General features: G+C 39.6%; 1 protein-coding gene across 7 annotated transcripts in view; it reads left to right on the forward strand.

Moving 5' to 3' along the window:
• Window positions 1–23,803, forward strand: part of si:dkey-151g10.3 (serine/threonine-protein kinase WNK3) — a 43,574-nt gene extending 19,771 nt beyond the window's left edge. The window contains exons 3-26 of one of the 7 annotated variants that reach the window (XR_006247782.1): window positions 2,051–2,223; window positions 2,474–2,694; window positions 3,587–3,744; window positions 4,167–4,255; window positions 4,335–4,554; window positions 5,236–5,560; window positions 5,669–5,775; window positions 5,956–6,177; window positions 7,487–10,843; window positions 11,299–11,339; window positions 11,433–11,562; window positions 11,653–11,769; window positions 11,906–12,007; window positions 12,321–12,369; window positions 12,567–12,719; window positions 12,943–14,558; window positions 15,736–15,988; window positions 18,078–18,160; window positions 19,115–19,443; window positions 19,528–19,763; window positions 19,860–19,958; window positions 20,226–20,407; window positions 21,141–21,668; window positions 21,991–23,803. Coding sequence is in view for 6 of the 7 variants with exons in the window: in XM_043223953.1 (XP_043079888.1) it covers window positions 2,051–2,223; window positions 2,474–2,694; window positions 3,587–3,744; window positions 4,167–4,255; window positions 4,335–4,554; window positions 5,236–5,560; window positions 5,669–5,775; window positions 5,956–6,177; window positions 7,487–10,843; window positions 11,299–11,339; window positions 11,433–11,562; window positions 11,653–11,769; window positions 11,906–12,007; window positions 12,321–12,369; window positions 12,567–12,719; window positions 12,943–14,558; window positions 15,736–15,988; window positions 18,078–18,160; window positions 19,115–19,443; window positions 19,528–19,763; window positions 19,860–19,958; window positions 20,226–20,407; window positions 21,141–21,605 (8,727 nt within the window). In the remaining variant the exon portion in view is untranslated. Of the gene's footprint in view, window positions 1–2,050; window positions 2,224–2,473; window positions 2,695–3,586; window positions 3,745–4,166; window positions 4,256–4,334; window positions 4,555–5,235; window positions 5,561–5,668; window positions 5,776–5,955; window positions 6,178–7,486; window positions 10,844–11,298; window positions 11,340–11,432; window positions 11,563–11,652; window positions 11,770–11,905; window positions 12,008–12,320; window positions 12,370–12,566; window positions 12,720–12,942; window positions 14,559–15,735; window positions 15,989–18,077; window positions 18,161–19,114; window positions 19,444–19,527; window positions 19,764–19,859; window positions 19,959–20,225; window positions 20,408–21,140 lie in introns of all 7 variants that reach the window. The other 6 variants (XM_043223953.1, XM_043223955.1, XM_043223954.1 and 3 more) reach the window with 6 other exon arrangements.
• Window positions 23,804–25,483: the final 1,680 nt, after the last annotated feature.

The following is a 25,483-nucleotide window of genomic DNA, read 5'->3' on the forward strand; positions in this document are numbered from 1 at the left end:
TTCTTGAATGACTGGGGGTTTGGATTATGCAGTGCTTTCATCACTTTTGTTGGCAGATTGATCATGGGTCTACACATAACTTACTGGCTTAGAAAGGGGGAAAAGAAAACAAGAGGCCCCAGCTTCCACAGAACACTTCCTCAAACACATGTTTAGTTAGTTGATGCCTTAGAAGAGAAGGGGGAGGAGAGATAGGATGACATGATTTCCAGTTGGAAGTTTAACAACAGAGAATCAGATTGTATGCCACAAAACAGCCTCCAGAAATTAATCCCACTTGTTGATGCATACAGCAGGCTATTGCTAACGTGTTTACAGAAATTAAACTAAAAGTATGCCTATAAATCTCATTCAGTGAGTTTGCCGAGCTGTGAAGGCTATCGTTTCTTACTGTTATTTGGCTGTTTATTTTTCACACTGCTTACATAACTCATGTTGTGGCCTTTGACCCAGACATCTTTGATTATTTTATCCATGTAGGTCACACAGACTAACACATAAAGCCTAAGGGTCAAGAAATCTCAGCACTTTATTTGTATTTAGATACATGTAAATTATTTAGATAATAATTCATTTTTTTTGGTCCGTTTAAATCAGAATTCAGAGAGATGTTCTGTCATCACACAGATTAAAGATTACAAGCCTTTTTTGGGACATCTGTTCAGATTCAATGAAGAAAAGAAATGGTGGCGTGTGTTAAAGGGCTAGTTCATCCAAATATAAACATTTTCATTATTTATTCACCCTCATGTTAAATAAGATGGTATTTAAAATTTTATGTTTTGTCCATACAATGGAAGTCAAAGGGCTCTAGCGAATACCTCAGTGAATATGGACACAAACAGAAGAAACTATCTTCTTTTGTTTTCGACAGAAAAACAAAGTTGTACAAGTTTACATTTAAATGTTAAGTAAATGATAACATGATAAAATGTAAAATTTTAGATGAACTGTTCCTTTAAAAACAATGTGTTAATATTAATGCATTGAGGCTTCATTTAATATGTTTTACATTTACATTTACATTTAGTCATTTTGCAGACGCTTTTATCCAAAGCGACTTACAATTGAGAGTATGTTTTATTAGTATCTTAGGGTTGTTCAGGGTGAGCACAGTTAATCATCATTGTGTCGCATGGCAGCACAAGTGTGTGTGTGTGTTTGGCGTTGGCACTGTGGCATTTTCCCCACTGTGTGCCAGCGAAGGGATTTAATCAACATCCGCCACACTGGGGCAATCTGGTCATGGTGGCCGCTGTGGCTGAAATGTGATTTTTAGGCTAATGCTGGGTGTTGCCTCCCTGTCACGCATCTCCTTATTGCCAGCGCCACCTGGTGACGGTTGATGGCTAGTGTACTGTCCCCGAGCTCACGTGTGCATGCTGAAGCAAGCGTTTTGCTGTGATCAGCCGTCGGTATACACCTCCAAATAGCTCTCCCTCCACCCCACCTGCCACAGTGCTGTATTGAAACCACCAAAGATGGCAGATTCGCTGATGAACAACATAACGTAGCGTGTTTGGGAGGGTTACATTCTTGCAGTAAAACTGAATGGATACAAAGCTTTGAACATTCCTCTCTCGCAGCACATTTTTTAAAGGGGAACTCATTTTCTCTCAGCAGCAAGTGGCTGGAAGTGTGCAGTACTATCATGGTATGCTGACATTCATAAATAATGAGGCAATACAATATAATTTATGAGTACTTTGCTGTGAGAATTTAAATCACATTTATATCAAATCACAGACCAGTTAGTAATATTTATGACTTGGTCATTAACATGATTAATAGGACAGTCGAGGGCACTTTTGGGTGTGAAAATAATTCTTTCATAGAGAGGATGTTGAAGCAAGAGCTGTTCTATTTAACAAATTTTTGCTTAAAAGTATAATTATTATTGGTTCAGATATGTCTATCCTTTTTTAACTCTCCATTTCAATCATCTAGTAGTTTTGTTTTTCCATATAAAGATGTAGACCTGAGTTAAACAGTTTTTTACATTTTACTGACTGCAATATTTAATATGTGTTGTCTTTTGTTTATTTGTCAGGATCGAAAGCTGACCAAAGCGGAGCAGCAGCGGTTTAAAGAGGAGGCTGAAATGCTAAAGGGTCTGCAGCATCCCAATATTGTGCGCTTCTATGACTCCTGGGAGTCTGTTCTTAGAGGCAAGAAGTGCATTGTCCTAGTGACTGAGCTCATGACCTCAGGAACGCTCAAAACGTGTGTAGTATTTACTTTGTTCATTCTTGTTTGAGATGAGTAAATAGTAAACGTATGTGTCAAAAGTAAATTTAGTTTGAAACTAGTAATAGATTTGTAAAGAAGCTGTAAAGATCATTCATGTGTAGATCAGTTTTTGATTAAATTGGTCTTAACATGTAGACTTAGCAGATTTTTTGCTGGTATGTGGTGCAAAATGTTACTCTTATGTGAAAACATCTTGACGAGAAACTGCTTTTTTCTGCTTTAGGTACCTTAAGCGCTTTAAAGTGATGAAGCCCAAGGTTCTTCGAAGCTGGTGCAGGCAAATCCTAAAGGGTCTACAGTTCCTACACACACGTACGCCACCCATTGTGCACCGTGACCTCAAGTGTGACAATATCTTCATCACAGGCCCGACCGGATCAGTAAAGATTGGCGACCTGGGCCTTGCCACCCTCATGCGAACATCGTTTGCCAAGAGTGTCATAGGTCTGTGCCTTTCATTTTCCTGTGGGTAGTAAAAGATGTTCTTGAATATGTGACTGACCTCTTTATAGCCTAAATGTTTGTCCTTAATGGGGTGCAGGTCTTCTACATTGGGTGGCTTTAATTATGATGTCTGTCAAGGATCAAAGTAAAGGTCTCTTCTTGGTTCCTCAGTCTCTTTAGCTCACTTAAATCGTATTGGCACACTGGAGCACACTAAAGGGCACTGCTTGCCGCTCCACATTATTGGCGGCAATGTGTGCACACACAAGAACATCAATACCTATTGATTTTTTTTTAGCACAGAAAGTTAGCACGACAGATGTTCAAATGAGTTCAGACATGAAAAGGAAGCAGCACTTCCATTTATAACACTGTTCTTTTTAACAAGGTAAACCCGAAAGCATGCTTGGAAAATTTTACACAAGTATTGCAAGGTCACTGCAAAGGTATCATGATTAGCAAGATCTGTGAAAGCACCAGGGTGCTGCACAGATGATGATTTCTGCTTGCAGTGGCTGAAATCCATTTTAAGATCAAACCAGAAAAAGGGGCCCAATTGGTTCAAGTTCTTCTTGATTGTTTCAAATATGATATACTTGTGGTTTACAGTTGAATCTGAGGCAAATGGTTTGAACTTATTTTGCCTTTGTGATACTTTAAGTCTCACATGTGGAAGGTGCGCATTTATAGGTTTAAGACTTCAAGGTTATTTTGATAATTAAGTTACCATAACTACTTGCACATTGATCGGCCGTTGTCAAGGAGAAAAGCAGAAATGAATTTTACAGATTTAGTGTTTTTACCATCGCAACAGAAGAAAAAGATAGCAGAAATGGCAGACAAATGCAAACAAGAGAAAGAATGTCAAATTAATGTTGTATTGATTTCTCAGGTACTCCAGAGTTCATGGCCCCAGAGATGTACGAGGAGCACTATGACGAGTCAGTGGATGTCTATGCCTTTGGCATGTGCATGCTAGAAATGGCTACCTCAGAGTACCCATATTCAGAATGCCAAAATGCTGCACAGATCTACCGCAAAGTCACTAGTGTAAGTCTTTATATGACTCTTGATTTTTTTTTTATTAAATGGTGAATTCACTAACTGAAGCTGAGCCTTTATTCTGACACATGGTGTAGTCAACCGCACTTTAAGCAAAGTATGGCATATTATGGTAGTCTGCTGCATACTTCACAATATGACACTCAAAACCTGCCTGCACCTGCACTTGGGAATTGAGTCATGCAAATAGTTTGGCAAAGATATTTAAGCATGTGCAAATAAAATATAAACTTTATTGTCAGTGGGCACAATTAGTTCTAGTGAATTCACCCTTTTTTATGATGATTTTTTATGTAGCACATTTTTGTATGCAATACTATGCACTTCAAATCGCTATGCACATTGCACCAATGTGCTTGGTGAATCATGTGGGGAATTAACTACATTAACCACATTTTCTTTTTTTGCAGGGTATCAAGCCTGCCAGTTTTGACAAAGTAAACGACCCTGAGGTAAAAGAAATCATTGAGGGCTGTATTCGCCAAAACAGACTTGAGCGGTAAGCACAAACAGTGGAAGTTCTTCTGTAGGAGACGCGAGAGTGCGGAGTCATCTAAATACTCTCTTTTCCCCCTCAGGCTCTCAGTAAAAGACCTTTTAAATCATGCCTTCTTTGCGGAGGACACTGGCGTGCGTGTGGAGCTCGCTGAGGAAGATACAGGCTGCAAAGACTGCCTGGCTCTGCGCATCTGGGTGGAAGAGCCAAAGAAACTCAAAGGCAAGCACAAGGACAACGAGGCCATCGAGTTCAGCTATGACTTGGAGAATGATAGTGCTGAAGAAGTTGCACTAGAGATGGTGAGAAACGTAAAACAAGACAAGTATTGTAAATTTATAAAAAAAACAGAAATAATAGAAACTATAATTTGTGCCGACATTTTTTAAAGGATCAGTTCAACCAAAATAAAAAATAAAACCTATTTATAAACCTCCCCTCCCATTTTATTGTCATCACTCAATAATTTTTCATTTTTCAAAATCATTTTTATTGGGACAAACATTTTGTAAGTAAATAAAATTGACAAGTACATTTAATATGTTTTAGAGTATTGATTTGTTTAGTTTTTTTGTTTTTTTTTTATATAATGTTGAATGTGTAATATGTAGGAGATATGATGCTGATATGACAATCAATTTGTATTCACTTATATTCACAAAAAAACAGAAATAAAAAATTTACTCATCTTCTTATTTGACTTCATTGTTTGGAGCATTTGAACATATATGATTTTTTTTCAATAAAATGAAAGTAAATGAGGGCTAAAGCTCACAACACAAGAAACTAAACAAGTGTTTTGCATCCTTTTCTGAGGCATAAAGATTCCGGTCCACATTAATTTATGTAGTTTATTTATAATTGTGAGATGAGGGTGAGTAAATGATAACAGAATATTCATTTTGGGGTGAACTATCCCGTAATTTACGTTCTCCCTCCCTTTTATCTTTTTACTTATGTTCCAATTTTTTGCTTCTGTGTAGGTGAAGTCTGGATTTTTCCATGAAAGTGATGCTAAGGTGGTGGGGAAGTCAATCAGAGACAGGGTGACTCTGATTAAGAAGTCCCGTGAAAGACGGCAACAGCAGCTCCTCCAACAGCAGCAGCAACAGCAACAACAACAAAGTCTGGATGAACGCCGTGACTCCTCAGTCCTAACCTCCTCCTTTACTTATGTCCAGCCTTCAGGCACCACCTCCTCACAGGGTACAGGAGCTGCTGTAGCTACTGGGGCTCAAGGAGAGGCAGAGGAGCTGCCGGAAGTGGACCAACATGTCCAACAGCAAGGCACTGCTTTGGGCCTCACAGGTGAATAATTCATTTGAATCACAATTTAGAAATAGGATCTCGCATGGACTTTTAGCTAATATTTGTTCCGAACTGGTGTAAAAATGTTGATCCACTCTTCATATTCAGAGGGGGAGAGTCTTCCTGCTGTCAGTGGACAAAGCCAAGCTTTTTCTGTACCTGAGACAGCGAACCAATGTGCTCATGCTCAAACCAGCTACCCCACTGCCGCATCTGTAAGTGCTGCTACTTCACTTTCTTACTTTGCATGTTCACAAACATATCTTGTGCCATACATCCTCAGCTGCTAAGATACCACCATTCTTGCTCATTTGAAACCTTTGATGTTCAGAAAGAAAAGTAATTGTTGTTTGAATGTACGCTTTGGTCAGATAAGAATTGTTTCCTTTATTTAGGGAGTGAAAGGAGCAGGGGTTGTGTCTCATCCCCAGCTGCTCCCTATTGGTCAGAGCGGAGGGGTTCCAAATGTGCCTGTTGGCCAGAATGGTGGGATATCTGGCATTTCCATTGGCCAAAGTGGTGGTGGGGCTCCTAACATTCCTGTGGCACAGACTTTCATTCAACCAGTTACTATGGCATCACAGGTCCCATTAAGTGTGCCTCAACAATATTCGCAGGTGACTGTCTCCCTTGTGTCCAGCTTTACTGTGTGCTTTCTTCTTCTCTTGGTCCATTCTTGCACTGGTCACAACAAGTCATATCTAAAACAAATCAATCCAGGGAGAATTTGTACACTAAATATCAAATCTTATTTTAGTGGAATTTGTTGAGGGACTGCTGGAGTATTTCATGCCTCATATTTTGTACCTTTTGTCAGTTGCAGTAACTTTGTGCCATGTGTGTATTTCAGTAACAGTGTGTAGTCATGTCACTCTATTACTGAAATACTGAATTGAATCTCTCTGTGCAGTCTGTGACTTTGATTTAGGCCATGTGCTGAGTTACATGATGTTCACTGACCTACATTGTAATGTAAGGTCCAGAGAACATATTTGTTTTTGAATTTCACTGTAAAGTTGAACCATATGAACTGCTAATGGCTGTAAAAGCAAAATTTAATATATATATAATTTAATTTATATATTAAAGTACAGTTTGTTGCCATATAAAACTGTCTGATTCCAGATAATAATGCACTGATATAATAAAGTATACAGAGAAGTTCTAGCAACAATATCTGAGGGAAAAGCTACAATGTTTACAGAATGGAAATAAATTTCCAGAGGCAGTGAGTTAGAAACATCTGAATTAAGGCCTATTCACACTAGGAGCAAAACAACAAATCAAAATAAATTGACCATGTCAACTGTAATTTGTGGTTTTCAAACTCCCTGGCAGAAACTGCTGCTATTGAAAACTATTGCTATATTATTATATTATTTAATATAGCATATTGTACAGCAATATTTTAGTATTTAATATATTGTAATTGCTATATTGCATTGCTATATCATGCAATTCCTTTTGGCCAATATTCACCAATTGAAATGCTGTTGTTTTAAGCTGGGTTTTTTATTTATTTATTTATTTTTTAAGGAGCAAAGATTTGTTCATTGTGAATAGGTCTTTAGGGTACAGCTTTAGTGGTGGACTGGGTTGACCTGAACACCATGTTTAATGGCTTTCATTCTTGGAGTACAGCTACAGTACCTCTGCTCTGATGAGACATGTAATCAAAAAAACAGCTGCATTGATCGTAGGTTGAACACAGTCTAGAAATAACCAAATGACTTCACAAATGCAGAATCTTGTTTCATATCTTTTGCTTTCCGTAATGTCTTGTTTCCTTTGGATGATTAATGAACTGCACTAATGCTTACTCTTGCTCTCTCTTTTTCTCCCTCCCACCACTACTTACTTCCACACACCATGCTCTGGCCTATCCAATCTTCTCAAATAATATCCCAATATGTTTTTCCCCACCAGCCCCTCCCACAATACTCAACAGATGTTACATCCTCGCAGATGTTACACTCCCGATCCACTGATGCCTCCACTCCCCACACTTCTCTTGCACAGTCACAGTCATACATCCCCCCTGTATCACCCCAGGCACCCATGACTGTCCTCACTTCCTCCATCCCGGCTGGAGAACCTATAGCATCAGCAGGCAAAATAATGACACCTTTGCAAACCCAAACTACTATTGCTTCGGTACAACCCACTGATGTTTTGCCCCAGAAAACTATTGTTCAGACGCAACAGCAGGTGATGTCAGAATTGCCCGCAACATTGCAACTTAACATCCAGCAACCAACACCACAAAAGCAGGCAAATATAATACAGCAGCACCAGACGGTGTTGTTGCCACAGCAAACAGACCATGTTCAGCAAATGACGGTTTTGTTACAACAGCCACAGCATGTAGAAAAACCCCAGGTGGTTCTGCAGGAACAGCCGCCACATTCTAGTGCATCTCAGCAGCCATATATCCCATTGCCACAGCAGAAACAGCAAACAATGACCAACCCTCAGCAAAGTGATCTACAACAGGTGTACATGCAACAACCTGCAACCAAACCCCAACAGCAAGTTGTAATACAGCAACATCAGGCTTCAGTACAACAACCCCCAGTGGAACAATATCAGCATCAGACTCCGCAACAGCAGGCACAGCAAGTGTATTTGCAACAAATGTCTGAATCACAGGAGCAGAACATGGTAAAAGCTTTGGTACAACAGCCACCGGTGCTTCAAACAATCCAGCAGCCATTGCAATTGACGGAGAGACAACAACAGCAACTTCTGATTAGGCAACAAATGGAGCAGCAACAGAAAGCTGTTTTGCAAAGTCAAATGGAGAAACAACAACAGCAAGTTTATATTCAGCCACCACAACAGCAGCAAGTTGAGCAGCAGCAAATTCTCTTGCAGCAACAACAAAACTTGGCGGTACAGCAACAGATTGAGCAGCAGCAACAGGCATTACATCAACAAAAGCAAATAGAACAGCAGCAAAAGGCGATTTTACAGCAACAGGTGGAACAGCAAAGACAACAGCAACAGGCTTTGTTTCAGCAACAGCAATTGGAGCAACAACAAGCATTACTTCAGCAGCAGCAGCGCGAACAACAACAGGCTCTTCTGCAGCAGCAACAATTGGAACAGCAAGCTTTGATACAGCAACAGCAGCAACTCAAATTAAAACAACAACAAGCTATTTTACATCAGCAACAGTTAGAACAGCAGCAGCAGGCTTTGTTTAAACAGCAGCAGCAACAACAACAGCTCGAGCAACAGCAAGCTCTATTGCAACAGCAGCAGCAACAAGCGCTCATTCAGCAGCAGCAGCAGTTAGAGCAAAAAGTACTGCAGCTGCAACAGCAGCAACAAATCGAACAGCAGCAAACTTTATTAAGCCAGCAGCAGTCTCAGCAGATAGAGCAACATGTTCTTCAGCAACAGCTGCAACTACAGAAGCCGGCAGATCAACAATTGCAACAGCAGATATTTCAACAACAGACCGAACAGCAACAACAAACATTGCTACAGCAAAGAGAGTCACAGATGCAGCAACATCTCTTAATGCAACAACATCAGATTGAATTACAGCGGCAAATATCCGAAAAACAACTGCAACAAGTTTTATTACAGCAGCAACATTTGGAGCAACGTGCTCCTCTGGCAGATCATAGCGGACAACAGCAAGCAACCCTAGTGAAAACTCAGCCTCCAGAGACGATCCAGCAGATTAGTCAAATCCAGCACTCTCAACAAATGCTTCCCCCACAACCTCATCTTGCTCAACAACAAACTGAGCAGCAGCATGTTTTGATTCAACAGCAACAAGCTGTCCTCCCCCAGGCATCACACAGACCATCTCTGGTAGAGTTGCAAGTTCCAACCTTGGTTCAAACAGTACCAAAAATGGTTAGCGCTCAAATACCTAGTCAAGTCCCAGCCCCAGTACTCATTCAGCAGCAGGTACCACCACAGATGTCTGCTCAACCTTCAACGCAAGTTCAGATCCAAAGTCAAGGGGAGCCTGCGATTTATTGTCAGATTCCCTTGCAGTCTCAAAGTCATCCTGCACCCCAGACAATAGGAGGCCATATTCAATCAGGCCCACTACAAGTTCCACAAGCAACTCAACAAATCACATCTCCAACACAAGTTCCTACACCACAACCCATTCATTCTTTTATCCCAACTCCAACACAAATGGTCTCACAAGGGCAAACTCTTCCATCCCAATCTCAGTTGGTACCACCTCAAGCTGCGGCTTCTCTCCAGTGTCAAGTTGCAGTAGGATCAACTACCCCTGCTCCTCTTGTGCATGCTACAGTCCCAGCTGCTTCTACACTTTTACCCCCACAATATGCTCAAGCACCTGTCGCTTCACAAAACATCCAGCCTGTTCAGCTAGACCTCACACAATCTGTGAAACAACAGCCACCTCTGCAGCAATATCAGCAAGCAGTACTGTCTCCTGTGTCACTTGCACCTACCATCAACCCAATGGCCACTTCATCCACGCAGTGCTTTTTACAACAGACAAACCAATCTCAAATGCAGACCCAGGCTCCGCAAGTTATCCAAGCTCAGCAGCAACCAATCAGTGTGCCCTCGATGCAGACAGTTTTGCAGCCCATTCCTCCTGTACAACCTCAGGCTACGCAACCATATGAACAGCAGCTGCCACAAACCCAACATGTTCAGCAACAACAACCCCTGCACCATCAGCATCAGGCCCAACCTGTGCAGCAGCTTTTGCAACCGAATGCTGTCCTACAGCAAGATCTCCACCAACAACCTAGTCAGAGTCAACCAGTGCTCCAACATATGCTCCCAATTCATATTTCACCCAGTCAGGTACCTCAAACCCAAGCTAGAACAGTACCACTGTATAGTCAGGTGGTTTCAGGACCACCACCCTCCCCACAGAACCAGCAGAAACCAACACTTCCCACTCAAGTGCACACACAGACTAGCATGCAATCACAATCACACTCAAATGCACAGGTACAGACCCATGTAGAGGCTACTGGGAGTTTTGAGCAACCTCCTTACTCCCAAACTGCCTTTATTCCATCACAGATCCCCCCAAGTCCATCTCATACTTCCCTACAGCCGCCTGCCACACTCCCAGCCCTAAAACCATCTGTCCCAGTTTCAGAAATTCCTGTTACAGTAGAGGCACAGCTAACCCAGGCAAGGCCTGCCGATATGATCCCCTCTTCCCCTCCTACTGTGAGTGCTTTACAGTCCCATGACTCTAATGGATCTGTGTTGCCCACCACCTCGCTGACAGAAAGTGACGCTGCATTGCTGGGCATTGCTCAGGTACAAAAGCACCTTAAATAAGTTTCAGATATACAGTGTTGCACGATAGCATTGAACATGTTTGACCAGGGAATGTGGCAATATATAAAAGTGATCCGTTTTTATGTGCATATGAGGATTCTGCAGAACTTTAATAAGGGTAAAATGCATACAAACATCTATCTCTTCTAACTCTGTTAACTTGATGCAAGACCCACTACTTTTTTAACACTTTTTAACAGCTGCAAAACCAGTTAAATTTAAATCAAGCTTACTATTTTAGCTTTTCAGATAAGGACAGTTTTGTTTTTTTTGAATTTGTACTTTGCTGTTTTATTTATGGATTCTTTTAATGTTATTTTATTATTATTTGTACTCACTACGTAACTGATATTTTGTCATTTGCTTTTCTTTTGTTTTTCTGTTGGTATGTTTCTGTTCTTGTGTATTTGTTTGTCTTTCCTCTGGCTTAATAGGAGAGCCTAAATCAGTCTGCCAATAGGGGCTCTTCATCAGGGTAAGCAGTTATGTGTGTACTTAATTTTGATTTTCCTCTAATGCATTTAACAATGTGGTATGTGATTTAATTTAAAATATTTTATAAATGTAGCTCTGCTCCTGCCAATGGAGATGAGGGTCAATCGCAGTGGGCCAGTGGAAAACAAGATAAGATAAAGTCTCAGAGGAGATCATCCTGTCAAAAAGCTGAAAAAACTCATTTTCAACTCAGTATGTTGCAGGTATGTAAATCCCAGCATTTTGTAGTATTTTCTGCACTTCACTATTTCTCTAAATGTATTGAAGCATAAAAAACATCATCTGTGTTGTAGGTCTCAGGCACAGGGGACAACATGGTAGAGTGTCAATTGGAGACTCATAGCAACAAGATGGTCACATTCAAGTTTGACATTGAAGGAGATGCACCAGAGGACATTGCAGATTATATGGTGAAATCAGCAGCTAGAATGATTCTTTTGCTTTTTGAGAAAAAGTGTAAAGCAAGTTTGATAGATGATACTGACCTTTGGCTTTTGCTATAGAAGTATGTCTACACTAGTAAATTTCTAAATGTGTTTTCTGTAGGTGGAGGAGGATTTTGTCCTTGAGCCTGAAAAAGAGAAATTTGTTGAGGAGCTGAGAGCTATAGTGAAGAAAGCTCAAGGAATACTAAGTACTCACTCACAGGTCTGTCATTCACAACTGTATTGTTGTTGGAACTTGTAATTGCATTAACTATTGCTTTTTATGTCGTTTTGGTGATTATTATTATTATGTTTTAATTTGTTGAAAGAAACAAGTATTATTTTTATGTGCTTTATGGCTAAAATGTCCAAAATAATTACATATATTTGAAATAGAAAAGTCACGTTTAGTGTCAAGTTTGTTCAATTTGTCCTTACTGAATAAAAGTTTTCATTTCTTTAAAAAAAATAATAATGATGGTTGTTTATGTTTGGTTTATTAACAGTATAATTAAAATAATTTGTGTTTGTCTCAGACTGGGTCTTTGGAACAGCTCCATGTGAGCACCCCATCCAGTGCAACAAGTGAGTTAATCAGTCTGATCTCATAAATAAAACAGAAGAATGAAGTTGGGAAGTGGTAAAGTTGCATTAAGTTCATAACATATCTTTATCTTAATTAAAATAAAAAATATAATTCAACCAAGACTCAAATTTTGCACTGTTTGTACCTATTAATAGTAAAACAAATAATAATTGTGCTATTCTCCCATTTTTCAAAGTGGATTCAGCCCCTCAGTCTTCCCCCGTGGGTCGCTGGCGATTCTTCATTAACCAAACCATTCGCCATCGTGACTCACACTCCAACCAGGGAGCTTCGACTCCACCTCCAGTGGGAGAGACCCGAGTTCCCAAGTCCACAGAAACAGAGAAAGGTAGAAAATTCAATGTGACACGCATTCCTTTGGGCCTAGAGTAGAATTTTTAATTTAAATGACCTATGTTACCTCTATACACCTCCAAACTATAATTGATTGAGAATATATCTACAGTTAGCATTCTATTAAAATACAGATATAGTGATGACAATTAATAAGAATGTTATGAATTGTCTTGACAACTGTTGAATATTTTACTCTCTGTCCAATGTATTATCAGATCATGAGAGTCCTCAGCGCTCTGAGTCTTTTGCTGGGATAGCATCTTCCCCAAGTTCTTCACTGTCTGCATCCTCTCCTCCAGTCTCTACTGTATCAGCTCCTGCATCCATGTCAGCCTCAGCCATTGCTTCCCAAAAAGATGTAACACCTACTCCCTTGCCAACAGTGAAGCAAGCCTCCTCTGCTGCCCTGCCTGCAGGTCCAATCCCTGTTATGGCTTCCAGCACCTCTGCTGGTCCTTTCCCTGCAGTTGGAGCCCTTATATGCTCCAATGTGGACCAAGGAAAAGCTGCTGTTAAAGGTGAGGCTGAGCAGCCCCTCTCTACCTTATCTAATTATGGGACCCCTCCAGCTTCACTGGTGATCCATGCTGATCCTTCACAGCAACTACAAGTACAAACCCAAATGGCACCCTTGCAGACAACGGATATACTTCAACAAACCCAGACACTACACTCAGCAATGGTTATCACAGAACAAGTTCAGAAACAGCAGATTATACCTCAGCCAGTGCGCCAGGTTGCTCCTCAGCCACCTACCCTTCAATCTAGCGAGTCAAAAACACTACCACAGCCAATTCCAATAGAGACCATACCTTCGCAGGGAGCTCTTCCAGCTGCCCAGGTTCAGCAGGTTCCTCACCAGCTATTACCAGTTGAATCTCAACAGCCGGCAATGCAACAGAGCGCTTTCTTGCAGCAACACAGCCTTCAGACAGCTACTACTGAGCTAATCCAGCAGCACAAGGTAGAACAGTATGTGTCTCAAGAAACCACAGCGATACTGACCATGCATCCACAGCATGTCCTCCAGACCCAAGATCCCCAACAGCTTCGATCTGCATTTCAGCCAGTGATCCCGCAGCAGCTTCCTAGTGAGCAAACGCAGATGTTACTCCAGCAAGTATCGCATGAGATGGCACCAATGACACAAACCTCAGTGCCTCCGGCTGTGCAGAAGCAGGCGTCTATCCAGCAGTCGGAGTCTGAGCTGTCCACAGGTGAAGACACCGTCAGCCACTCCGCACCACCTCATCCCTCTTCAGACACCTCTCTCCCACCTCTGCCGCTCTCTGAAACGGCTCTTCCTGCCCTCTCCCACACTTTCACACCCTCTCCGGCCCAGCCCTCCTCAGTAGCGGAGTCAGACAGCGAAGGCCCACCCAAAATTGAGTTTGTGGACAACCGGATCAAGACATTAGATGAGAAGCTGAGGACTCTTCTGTATCAGGAACACAGTGGTAGTGGGGCAGCAATGGGAAGTGGCTCCACCAGTAGCTCTGCTCCTGCCCCCTGCTCCACCTCTGGATCTGCTGCAGCCTCCACCGCAGTTGATGAGATTTCAGAGCTCCCCAACACTTTCTCCATTCCTCCTGCAACTTCCTCAGACACCTCCCCTCACTCCACCTCTTCTACCACCTCCTCCACCACCCCTCGCTCTTCCTCTACCTCTCCAGATGGAGAGCGAGAGCGAGCAGGTGAAGAGGAGACGATACCATCTGCTGTGCAACGCCAACCTGCTTCATCCTTCTCATCTACATCCCCTCCATGCTCTCTCGTTTCCCCTCCACAGGAGCCTGGATCTCCAAAAGTGGCCAATGAATCATCTGTAAGTGTAAGTAGGGTGTGTTTATCTCGCAAATACAGATCAGTGACACAACCTAGTCTGAGTTTTTGTCCTAGTCTATTTTATTTTAAAAAATCTATTAAAGCGCCCCTCTTATGGTTAATGAAAGGTTCATATTTTGATTTTGGTAGTCCCCAACAGGTTGTGACATGTTTGCGAAGTCAAAAAACACTTTCATTGTCTTATAATATGCATTTATTTTAAATTATAAAATTATTATTTTCCTTTGTGTGATGCTAATCTGCGGTAATTGGCCTCATTTTCATTTCATAAAGCAGTGTCTGTGCCAGTGCTGCTTTGTGTACAGCGTTATCAAGAAAAACACAATTTTTACCACTCCAAAAACAGCACCTAGTGACAAAGAATGAATCTGCATTTACATTCAGACCAACCCTAAAAAAAAAAAACAAGTGAGCAAGCAGTATGCATGTTTCATGTTGACGCCGTGTTCAACATTAAACAGTTTGGGATTCGTTTTAAAAACGGCTTGTTTCAATTATTCAGAGTCAGCTCTTGAGACACAATAACTTTATACAGGGTGCAATTTCATATTTAAATATTCACTAAATGAAAAAAAACAATTTAAAGGGGTCATCATATGCCCACTTTCCACAAGTTGATAGGATTCTTTAGGTTCTTCATGAAAAATCTAACATACTTTGGTTAAAATTTCTCAATGGTAGTGTAATACAATACCCTTATTATCTTGTCATGAACAGCTCTTTTCACATCAACTTGTTTAGTCTCTTTTTAACTGGTAATGAGCTCTGTTCAACCCGCCCCTGACGAGCCATACTGTTTACTTTAGTTACATTTAGCTGTGAAACTTCCTACTTCCTACAAACACACAGGCCATTTGGAAAGGCCATTTGCAAAGATTGGTAAAAGAAAATTAAAAAAAATTATACTCCCTTATTCTATAGGTGAGGCTGGATCACAAATGATTTGTGCAAACGTGGATACATTTAGATTTATGTGGATTTTATCTTCTTCTTTTTCACCATTTAAAAGTGATTTTTTTGCATCCAATGATCTCTTAAATTTTTTCTTAAAACTGGTACTTTACATTTCTTAAATGATGGTGTCATTTATTTCATATTCATTTCAGCCGTGTCACGCACTTCTTAAATTTGTTTCACTCCTCTTGTTCATGTGTGGTGTCCAGGCTCCCCCTTCCCTCACTGAAAGCTCCACCCCAGGAGATGTTCTGTTGCCTTCCTCTTCTCAGCCGCCTGTCCCCCTGTGGCCTGGACAACAGCAGCAGCACAATGAAGGAGGTGGATATTTTGGCCTAAACCTGACATGTCCTAGTATCAGAAATCCTGTTAGCAAGAAATCCTGGACTCGCAAATTCAAAAGCTGGGCATGCAAACTGCGCCACTCCGCCAGCTTGTTCAAGAAGCCCAGAGTCCAGCAAGGTAGTGTCTGCAGGAAGCGCGCAAGAGAGAGCGAGTGAGGGGTGTGGGTGGGCACTGACCTAAAACAAATGTTTATGTAGCCAAATGAATGTAGCTGACTCTTACCTTGCTAGATAGGGATTTCTTAATTTTTAATAATACTGTTAGAATTAATAATTAATTATTAATCCTAATAGTTCTTCCGTGGTGACATGGTTGTTGCTGCTCTTAGTCTGTACTGAAATCATTACATCACCTAGCCATACATTTTTCTTGCTTTAGTTTTTGTTTGAACTGAATTGCTCTGCTGTACATTAACATTTATGTTGTAGCCTCCTTTTCATTTTGTCTGCATGGGTTACCCAGGGGTAAGAACAGAGGAGTGTAGAAAGGGAAGAGAATCTAAGAGGGATGACCCTTGTGCGTCGCACCTGGATCTGAGTTTCCAGTCCAACCGTATGCAGTGCCCCTCACCTTCCCGCACCCTGCCTCACTCACCCAGAGCACCTGCAGTCACAAAATAGCACACTTGTTTACAAGCAACATGGGCCAGAGTCTGAAGTTTGCACCTGTTTATTTGTTATTTGTCTAGTAATTGAAGAGGTGTGAAACTAGATGCAACAGTACATATTGTTCATCATTCCCATTCTAATTAAGTCTATTCTAATGCAAAAAAAACAGCTGCATATTTTTTTTTTTTTTTACGTAAAAACACTGAATCTGGCCACATGATATTTTAGAATTTATATTTGTATGCACCATTAATACATAAGTCATTCCATTGTATATCAAACAACAGCTATTTTTAGAGTTTTAGATTATATCCTGTTCTTTCCTACCTGGGTAGATTTTTGGAAGGTTTAATTTTCTATATTTTCTGCATGTCCATGTGTATGTTTGGAATGGAGTACTAGCATACTGCTTTTTCTTGCTTGTTTAAAAACAGTACACAGTATACACTAATATGTTCTAAAGCTTTTCACAAACGTTGCTCTAGCATTCTAAAGTGTGGGGTCTGTAAGACTTTGCTTTTTTTCTCTCTTATTTTAGATTAATGTGTTGGATATAAATGTGGGGCTTTGTAAAATATAAGATGCCTTGATGAGCATATGAAATTTTTACAAATCTTACAGACCCTAAACTTTTGAATTGTATACATTCAGTGGCATCAGTTATTTTAAATGATCTAATTTTGAACTAAAAATGGCAGTGAGAGAAAAACATTAATATTTTAAAAGACAGTAAAATAGTAAAATAATTTTTATTTTCTATAAAAACTGAGTATATGCAGTATTTGCATTATGCAGTATATTTGGTTTGAATAATACAGTAGTATGCCATTCCTAACGTTCTAACCTAAATGTAATAAAATGTAACAACAGTCCAAAACAATAGTTTTCAGCAGTTTAAGCCTAACAGGCTGTACATATTCAAGCATGTACATGCATATGTGTGTATGTATGGTTGTGTATCATGAAAAGCACCTTTTACCATCATCATCATCATCTAGAAATAGTCCGTGGAATGATCCAGTGTTTCTGTATACACACTTTGAACACACTGTAGATGTAGATAATTCACACATGCTGACTGGTATCACTGCACACTCAGTGATATTAGAATCTGACAGATGAATGCAATCGTGTGAGTGTGGATGGATGGGGGCATATTACTTGTGTTTATTATTCTCTAATGTTTTATAAGTTGTACTGCAGATTTGTTCTTCCCTGAACTGGTTTTGCTGTTTGTTAAAAAGCTGCTCCCTGCCACCCTTCCCCATTCCCCATCACACTCTGCATCCACTCAGCATGACGTTTGAGACGACAATCATATTCGTATTCATGTCCACCGACTGCCAGTGATGGTGTAATTTGCCATGCTGACTCTATAATAATACCATGTGAACATGCATGGATGCTTGTTAGTCAAAGGTCTCTTGTGTGCTTTAGTTATTAATGCCACCTTTCTGTGTCTGTGGTGTGTTTGTTTGTCTCGTCTGTGTGCTTATGTTTTGTTTTTTTAAACCAAATACACGTTTTCTGTACGTTCTCATCTCATTTTACTGTTGTTGTTGTGTTTTGTCTTTGCGTCTCTTTTTATTCTTCATAAGATGGCAACCTGAGCCAGGGGTTGAAGGAGGATAGGGAACCATCTACAAATGACCAACCGTGTTCACGCAGAGGCCGTTTCCAGGTAATATCATCATTTTCTTACTGCATATTGTACAGAGTATTCTCATTTTGTCTGCTTGTCAGACAAGAACTGTGAACTGTAAAGAACTGTCAAAGGTAGATTCTTCTGTGACAAATTAAAAAGTGAAAAATCGATGTATGTTCTGGCATAGAAATGAATCAGAAATAGTATAGTCACACAAACGTCACTTTCAAGTGTTTAGGTTTCATTGGCTTTCTTCATCAGCAGTACAGACAATATGAATAAACAAAATTGTAGCATCAACAGTACATTATTGTATAAGATTATTTTTTTTGATTTTTGAAATAGGTCTGTTATGCTCACCAAGGCTGCATATATTAGTTCAAAAATACAGTAATATTGCAAAATACTATTACAATTTTTTAATATATTTATCCTATTTTAAAATATATTCTATAATATATAATTTATGAAATTTCAGCAGCCATTACTCCTTCAGTTTTCAGTGTTGTATGATACTTCTGAAATGCATTTTAATATACTGCTTTAGTGTTCAGGAAATATTTATTATCCATCTTAACTGTTGTGCTGCTTAATATTTTTGTGCAAACCATGAAACATTTTGTGGGGGATTTTTTGAACAGTGTCCTTAAGGACATGATTTGAAATATTTTAATATTTAAAATACATACTACACTACTTTAAAACTTTTGAATTGTTGTGTATATAAATGTTAAAATTGAACACAAAAAAATTGCTTCTGACATAATTGTTCGAATGAATCTTCTAACTTTGAAATGTAAAACTTTGAACTTGGTCTCAAGCTTTTCTTTGTTTCCCCTGATATGACACTTTAAATAGTATTTTAAGAGCTATTAGAATTTCATAGCTATTTTATATTTCATAGCTATTTTGTATTACACGCATTTTGTATTTTGCCCTAATTTATAGTGAGTAAAGGATCAACTTTTCCCACTCTTTTCTTTCTTATAGGTGATTCCAGTGTCCCAGTCCGCTGAACCCCTTCCAACACAGGAAGCTGCACCAAGCCAGGGAATAATGCAAAGAAAAGTTGGGCGTTTCTCAGTCACCCAGGCCGAACAGAGAGAGGAACATTTGACCGACAGCTCCCCCGTGTCACCTGACCTTGAGCGAGAGAGGAGAAAATCTAAAGCAAAAGATGGCGAGAAAGACGAGAAGAGAACTACAGCGCCCAGTCACCCGCCAAGGAGTCATGCACACTCACCCCTGGGCAGCAGCGACGATGAGAGCGAGGTGGAGGATGAAGATTTGAGGAGAGAACTCCATAAGCTGAGAGAGAAGTGAGAGAATTTGAATTCTGCAATGCTGTTTTTCTTTTCCTCTCTTTCTGTACTGATGCTTCCTCTCTTTTATCTTTTATCTAGACACATCAAAGAGGTGGTGTCCCTGCAGGCACAGCAGAACAGAGAGCTGCAGGATTTGTATAGGCAGCTCCGCTCCCTTAAAGACCACAGGCAACCTCTGTCCATGACTCTACCCCGGACCTCTCCTCTGCCCACCGCACCTCTCGCCATCTCCCCCCGCAGACCCCGACCCGCCAAAGCCAAGCTTCGGCCCCGACCCCACTCTCACATGGATAACAACGGAGTCACACACCAAGGTACTAGTACCACCATATTAGAGGGAGAGTTAGAATAAGGCTATGAGTTTTGTTGTTGTTGTATTCATTTCTTTTTCTTTTTGTTTACACACTCAGGGAGTCTTCAGCAGTCTAGCAGCTATTCTGGTGGAGAGCAAAACAGGCTTCATTCATACTGCAAGCCAGAGAAATCCCCATCACTAACCACTAATAGAGGTACTAAAGCTATGCTCACTTCTGTTGAAAAGTTGGGGATCAGTAAATGCATCCTTGCCAAAAAAAAAAAAAAAAAAACTTTAGCAATGCATTAAATTGACTAAAAATGTCAGTGAAGACATTTGTAATGTTACTATATATATATATATATATTTATTTATATATATCAAACTTCCTAATTTATTAAAGGAATCCTGGTTAAAATAAAAAAAAAATTGATCTGAGGAATGGCATTTTTATTTAACAGTTTCCTCGTTTTATTTTCAGACCAGAGTCCTTCAGCCCAGGGTTCTGCCAATAGAAAGAGCACATTCACAGATGAGCTGCATAAGCTTGTTGATGAGTGGTCAAAAGAAACGGTTTGTCCTGTTCAACCCAAGCCTTCACTAAATCAAATCAAACAGATCCAACAAGTGCAGGAGTTGGGCGGTTGGGGCCAGACTACTGAGGTAAAGCATACATGAAATAAATGTCTCAAACATGCATATGTAGACTAGCATAAATGGGTTCAAATATATTCTGTTATATACAGTGGTGTTCAAAAGTTGCTGTGTAAGATATTGCTGTCTAAAACAAGTTAAATGTTAATAGTTTAGAGATTCATGAAGCACAGCTCACACAAAACCATCAGTGAACTTGTTCTGAAATCAAGTTGCATGGATATCTATTAAAATTACTAGATTGGAAAATTTGTTGAATAACAGTAATCATTATTGAACGCTGTTTAACTAAAATGACAAAAAAATCCTTCAAAGTATTTAGTTACCATTGTTATGTTTGAAGTACCAGATCTTTTTTATTTTGTTTAGTTTTTTTTTATATAATAATATTGTCTGTGCAAAAAGTCTACCTATTTTCTGAATACATTTTTTCAAAATGTTATAACTTTCAAAATTATCAGAATTAACTTCTATTCAATTTGGAAATCTGGAAATTGGAATTCTTGTTGAAATCCTTGTTTTTCAATATCGTATCGAACTTTAGGACAAAAAAAAGCAAAAGCCATCACATTAGTAGTACCTTTCCACGAGATATCATGATCTCAAGTGAACAAATTGGTACCAAAAACTATACCAAAGCATACAAGTGACAGCTTTGGTATCTTTTTTTTTTTTTTTTTCTGAAATTGTATTCATAATAATAACAATCGAGTAACAAGTAAATAACATTTGTACCTTGCAGACAACCGCCTCATCTGGTTGGTTTTCCGGAGCCCCTTTGACCTCTCCCGTATCAGTCAGCATGTCTACAGCGGCGGCTATACGAGATAGCACCATCGGTGGACAGACTCAGCTGCCTCCGACGCAGTTTCCCATCGCTCCCATCTCCCAGCAGAACACGAACGTGCATCGCCAGCCCCTGCAGTACAGCCCGTCTCCCCTGCACCCGCAGCAGGTCCAGCTTCTATCAGGACCCCAGCCCTCGGTGTCTGGCGCGCCCTCCCTCGTCACTCCGGCGGGGCCTCCGCTGCCCCCCGCTACCAGCATCACGACTGCCTCTGCCCCCGCCACCAATCAAGACGCCGTCTTCTCCTCGTGCTCCTCTTCCTCGTGCTCCTCTTCCTCCTGCTCCACCTCCGCTCTGCCACCCAGTGCCAAACTCCACCCCAAACCCTCCACATCCACCCTTCCTTTAGGACAGCAGTGAGAAGATGGGTAGCGGTGTACATCTTGTACAGGAAGGACGCTAGTAGCAAGCGGTTGCGTGTTGGTGTGTGTGGGTATGGGGGTGTATAAATACTGTAGTGTGTGTATTTGTGTGCGCGTGCGTTTGTGTTGCATTTTTCAAAAACATATCCTCTGTGTGTTTCCACACCGACAAGTTTTCTATCCGACTTAACTCGCCCTATATAGAGACATTTTTGACATGAGAGATGATCCTCTTTGTTTTTATTTATCAGTGCTTCAAACGAAAGGACTATTTGAATTTTAAAAAGTGCAATTAGTAACTGATATTTAAATTCATCTTTTCTGTGTTGTTGTGACGTGAATCTGTATAGCTTAAAAGAAATATTTTTTATATATACGCACAGAAACGACAACAACAACCAGACGTCAAGCAGCAAAGCGCCATCTTTGTAGAGCACAACGGATTCAGCCGGCGGCGGGATCGATCGCATGTTCCAGCGCAGAGCATGGTAACCTTGCAACCATCATCGTAGCTACGAAAAACAATCGTTGTGCACGGATAAGGCATGCTCCTCATGTATTATATTTTACGATGATAAATAGCGGTAACGTTTTAGACTTAGCCAAGATTTTTTCTAGAATAACATAAATAGCCATCGACTAATAATTCCTTTTAAGATCCTGCAGCTGATTCTGAGAGAAAGGAAAAAAAAAAAAAAAAATTCATTTGGTTTCAAATGAAACTAGCTAATATGATTGCAGTATTTTCCTCTCTGTTTTAGCAGACGTTCATGCTTTTAAGGTTTACACCATTAACATTAATCCCATGGTGAAGTGTGCAAGACTAGACGGCTGTTTGGAAAGCTCAAAGTGAAGTGAATGCAGCTTGTTCTTGTTCTTGTGTATTTTTGCACAGTCCCGTATGAACGTGCTTCCGTGCACACCGAACTGTGATCTGTGAACTGTGAGTTTGCTTTTAATGAATGCGACGCATCAGCAAAACACTGGCAAAAAGATGTATTCCTCATTGAATCTAACTTTTCATCAGATGCTACTCTGGTGGAAAATTCCACACGCACACACACACACATACACGTAGATATAACTGCCAAGCAAGTTTGGGAGAAAATCCACAAATAGGTTGCCTTTCTACAGTGTATTTTTCCTGATCATAAAGCTTTTATGTGATTCAGATATCAGAGCCCAGCCTTTAAATCAGCAGCTACACAACTCTTGTTGTATAGCCTGACTGCTTGCCGTTGTCAGAATGCGTTCTTCATAAGTCTGCAATGCCCATATACAGAAACCCCGACTGTGGTCTTCAGTGTTTTGTTGGGAAAAGTAACGGAAGGTTAGTACGAATGAGGCAACCTGCATTTTTTTTCCAAGAAGTAGGTGAGAGATAGACAGGGTGGAATGTATTGTGTAAGGTGCACTGGGAACGAGGAACCGGTTTGTGTTGTGAAGCTTTTTAACTTGTGCTAATGCTTGAACTCGTGGATGTTACAAAAAGAGGTCAACGTGACCGCTGCCTACGGAGGGTGGCGATCATTCAGTTTCCAGTATTTCGTGTCACTTTTCTAAAGACAAAGACCCACCTCTTCACGGTAAACCAACAGTACAGTGGTGGTGAGTCAGAAGGCTGTCGTGTCTAAGAAAACTCCAGACATTATCCATTTGATCTGCACAAATGGGGAAATGTAAAGATGACCCTCTGCTGAAGTGTTACCAAAATGTAATCTTAAAAAGAAAGCGTTATTTTTGTATTTTGAAAAGGGTTGTAAAAAATGTAAAATTCTGTACTGATCAGTGTTGAGAAAGCTGTGGTTATCTGATAAGACACAGGTCCTGAAACGGTTTCTTGAGTTCCCCTGGCTTCCAACTTTACTCCAAAAGTCAGTTCAAACATTACAATGATATATAGATTTGATTTTTAGAGGGGTTTAAATTCAGAGCTAGTGATTGGGAATGTTAGAAGCCAAATCATTTTTACAGTGGAGGTATAAGTGTGGGTGAAGCTGTACAGAAGAACCGGGGGGTCTCAGAATTACTTGACTGACCACCAATAATTAAAGGTTATTTAAATGAAAATAATCTATAGGGGACTAAACTTATTGCTGGTGATTTTAGCTACTGTAAATTGTAACTAATTCAACTGTTGATTCTATTTATGTTTTGTAACTAATCAAAAATAAACACCAAATGTTAAACATCAAAGTGTTATGCGTTATTTTTTTTTCATTTTCTTTTTGAAAATGTCAGTGCCATGAATTTTCTGCATCATTATTCCAGATGTAGACGTCACATGATCCTTATTATTAATATGCTGATTTGCTGCTAAAGGTATCAATATTGCAAAAGGTTATAATTAATATATAATTAATATTTAATTTAAAAACACATTTTTTTTCAGGGAACATTGATGAATACAAAATTTTGAACAATGGTTGAACTGTCACTTTTGATTGCTTTGCTTAATAAAGTAATCATTTCTTAGTGTTTATTTGCTAATAAATAAGACTTGTCAGGTCTTAGCATTGTTTCAAACTGTGATAACAGTGCCTGTAATATAACGTGATGCCAGTAGATGTCTCAAATGTGTCCTCTTTACTGTTAAATTGATCGAGTGTTGTGATTTTTAACAAAAATTATGTAGGCCATCAATGCAAGGACAAAAAGGTACATGGCCATCTGTTGTGTTTTGTTTTTGTTTTTTTTGTTTTGTTTTTTAGCCAGAGTTCTAGAAAGCTGAAAATAAGCACCACTAAACCACATTTTCCTGCCAGCTAAGAAATCTACGAATGGTCCAGTAGCCGTCATCATAACTGTAAATTCATATATAATGAAGCGTGATCTTAAGCTTTGCTGTTCTCTCAGATGTGAGTGTTTAGCACTGTACAGTGGACGGTCTGTTGAGATCAGGCATGTTCTGCTGCGGGTTCAGAAGTCACCAAACCCCTTGACAATGTGCCTATTGTGACATCTCGGGCTATATGCATCAATAGGGGGATTAAGCAGTCGACATGGCACGAGTACAATAATGCTCTTCACTGTGAACAAGAAACCCATGCAAGACCCTCTGCGAATGACGACCCCCTCATAAAACTCTGCGGGACCCTGACCAAAGTCTGACTGGAGTTTCTGTGTGATACCTGTAGAATTATTACCACTCAGCCCTCTGGAATTAGCATAACTATATGTCCTGAAGGAAGCTATTTATTGGGCATGCAAATGAGGGATTCCTCGGCTTGTGAAGGGATTAGCATCTTTTTTACATTATAAAGCACATTTTTCAAAACTGTAAAAAAAAAAAAAAAAAAAACTTAAAAAATCTTAGAATTCTATTAAGTTGGATTTCAGTTTTTGTTTGTTTAATTATATAAAAAGTGTTAAAATTTGATTTATTTTTTTTTATTGTATACAGTCTTTATATAAAATAGAAACTAATTAAAATATATGATGTGATGTATATATATATTATATATATATATATATATATATATATCTATATATATATAAATAGATAACAAATTTTCCCCATACGCTGTATTTAAGAATATAGACTATAAAAACACTGAAATGAAGTGTTCTTAATTTTAACTAAATCAGAGTGGACATGTAAAAAATATATATATTTAAAAAAGCACTTATTAGCACTGCATTTCATCATCAAACATAAAACAGGTGAGGAGACTCTGAAGATTTAGCCAAATATATCTTAAATCATCAATGATCTAAAAACATTATCGCAATTTTTTATTAATCAATCAATAGCTTATCGGCCTCCTCGTTATAGGCTATTTATTATTCATTATCAAAACTGGTCAGCATTTCTATTCACAATCAATGAAATTAACTGCATGCTGATATTTGGTGTATTGCCAGTTCGCATAGCCT

The sequence above is a fragment of the Puntigrus tetrazona genome, chromosome 23 (genome assembly GCF_018831695.1).
Source record: "Puntigrus tetrazona isolate hp1 chromosome 23, ASM1883169v1, whole genome shotgun sequence".
NCBI classification, from domain to species: Eukaryota; Metazoa; Chordata; class Actinopteri; order Cypriniformes; family Cyprinidae; genus Puntigrus; species Puntigrus tetrazona.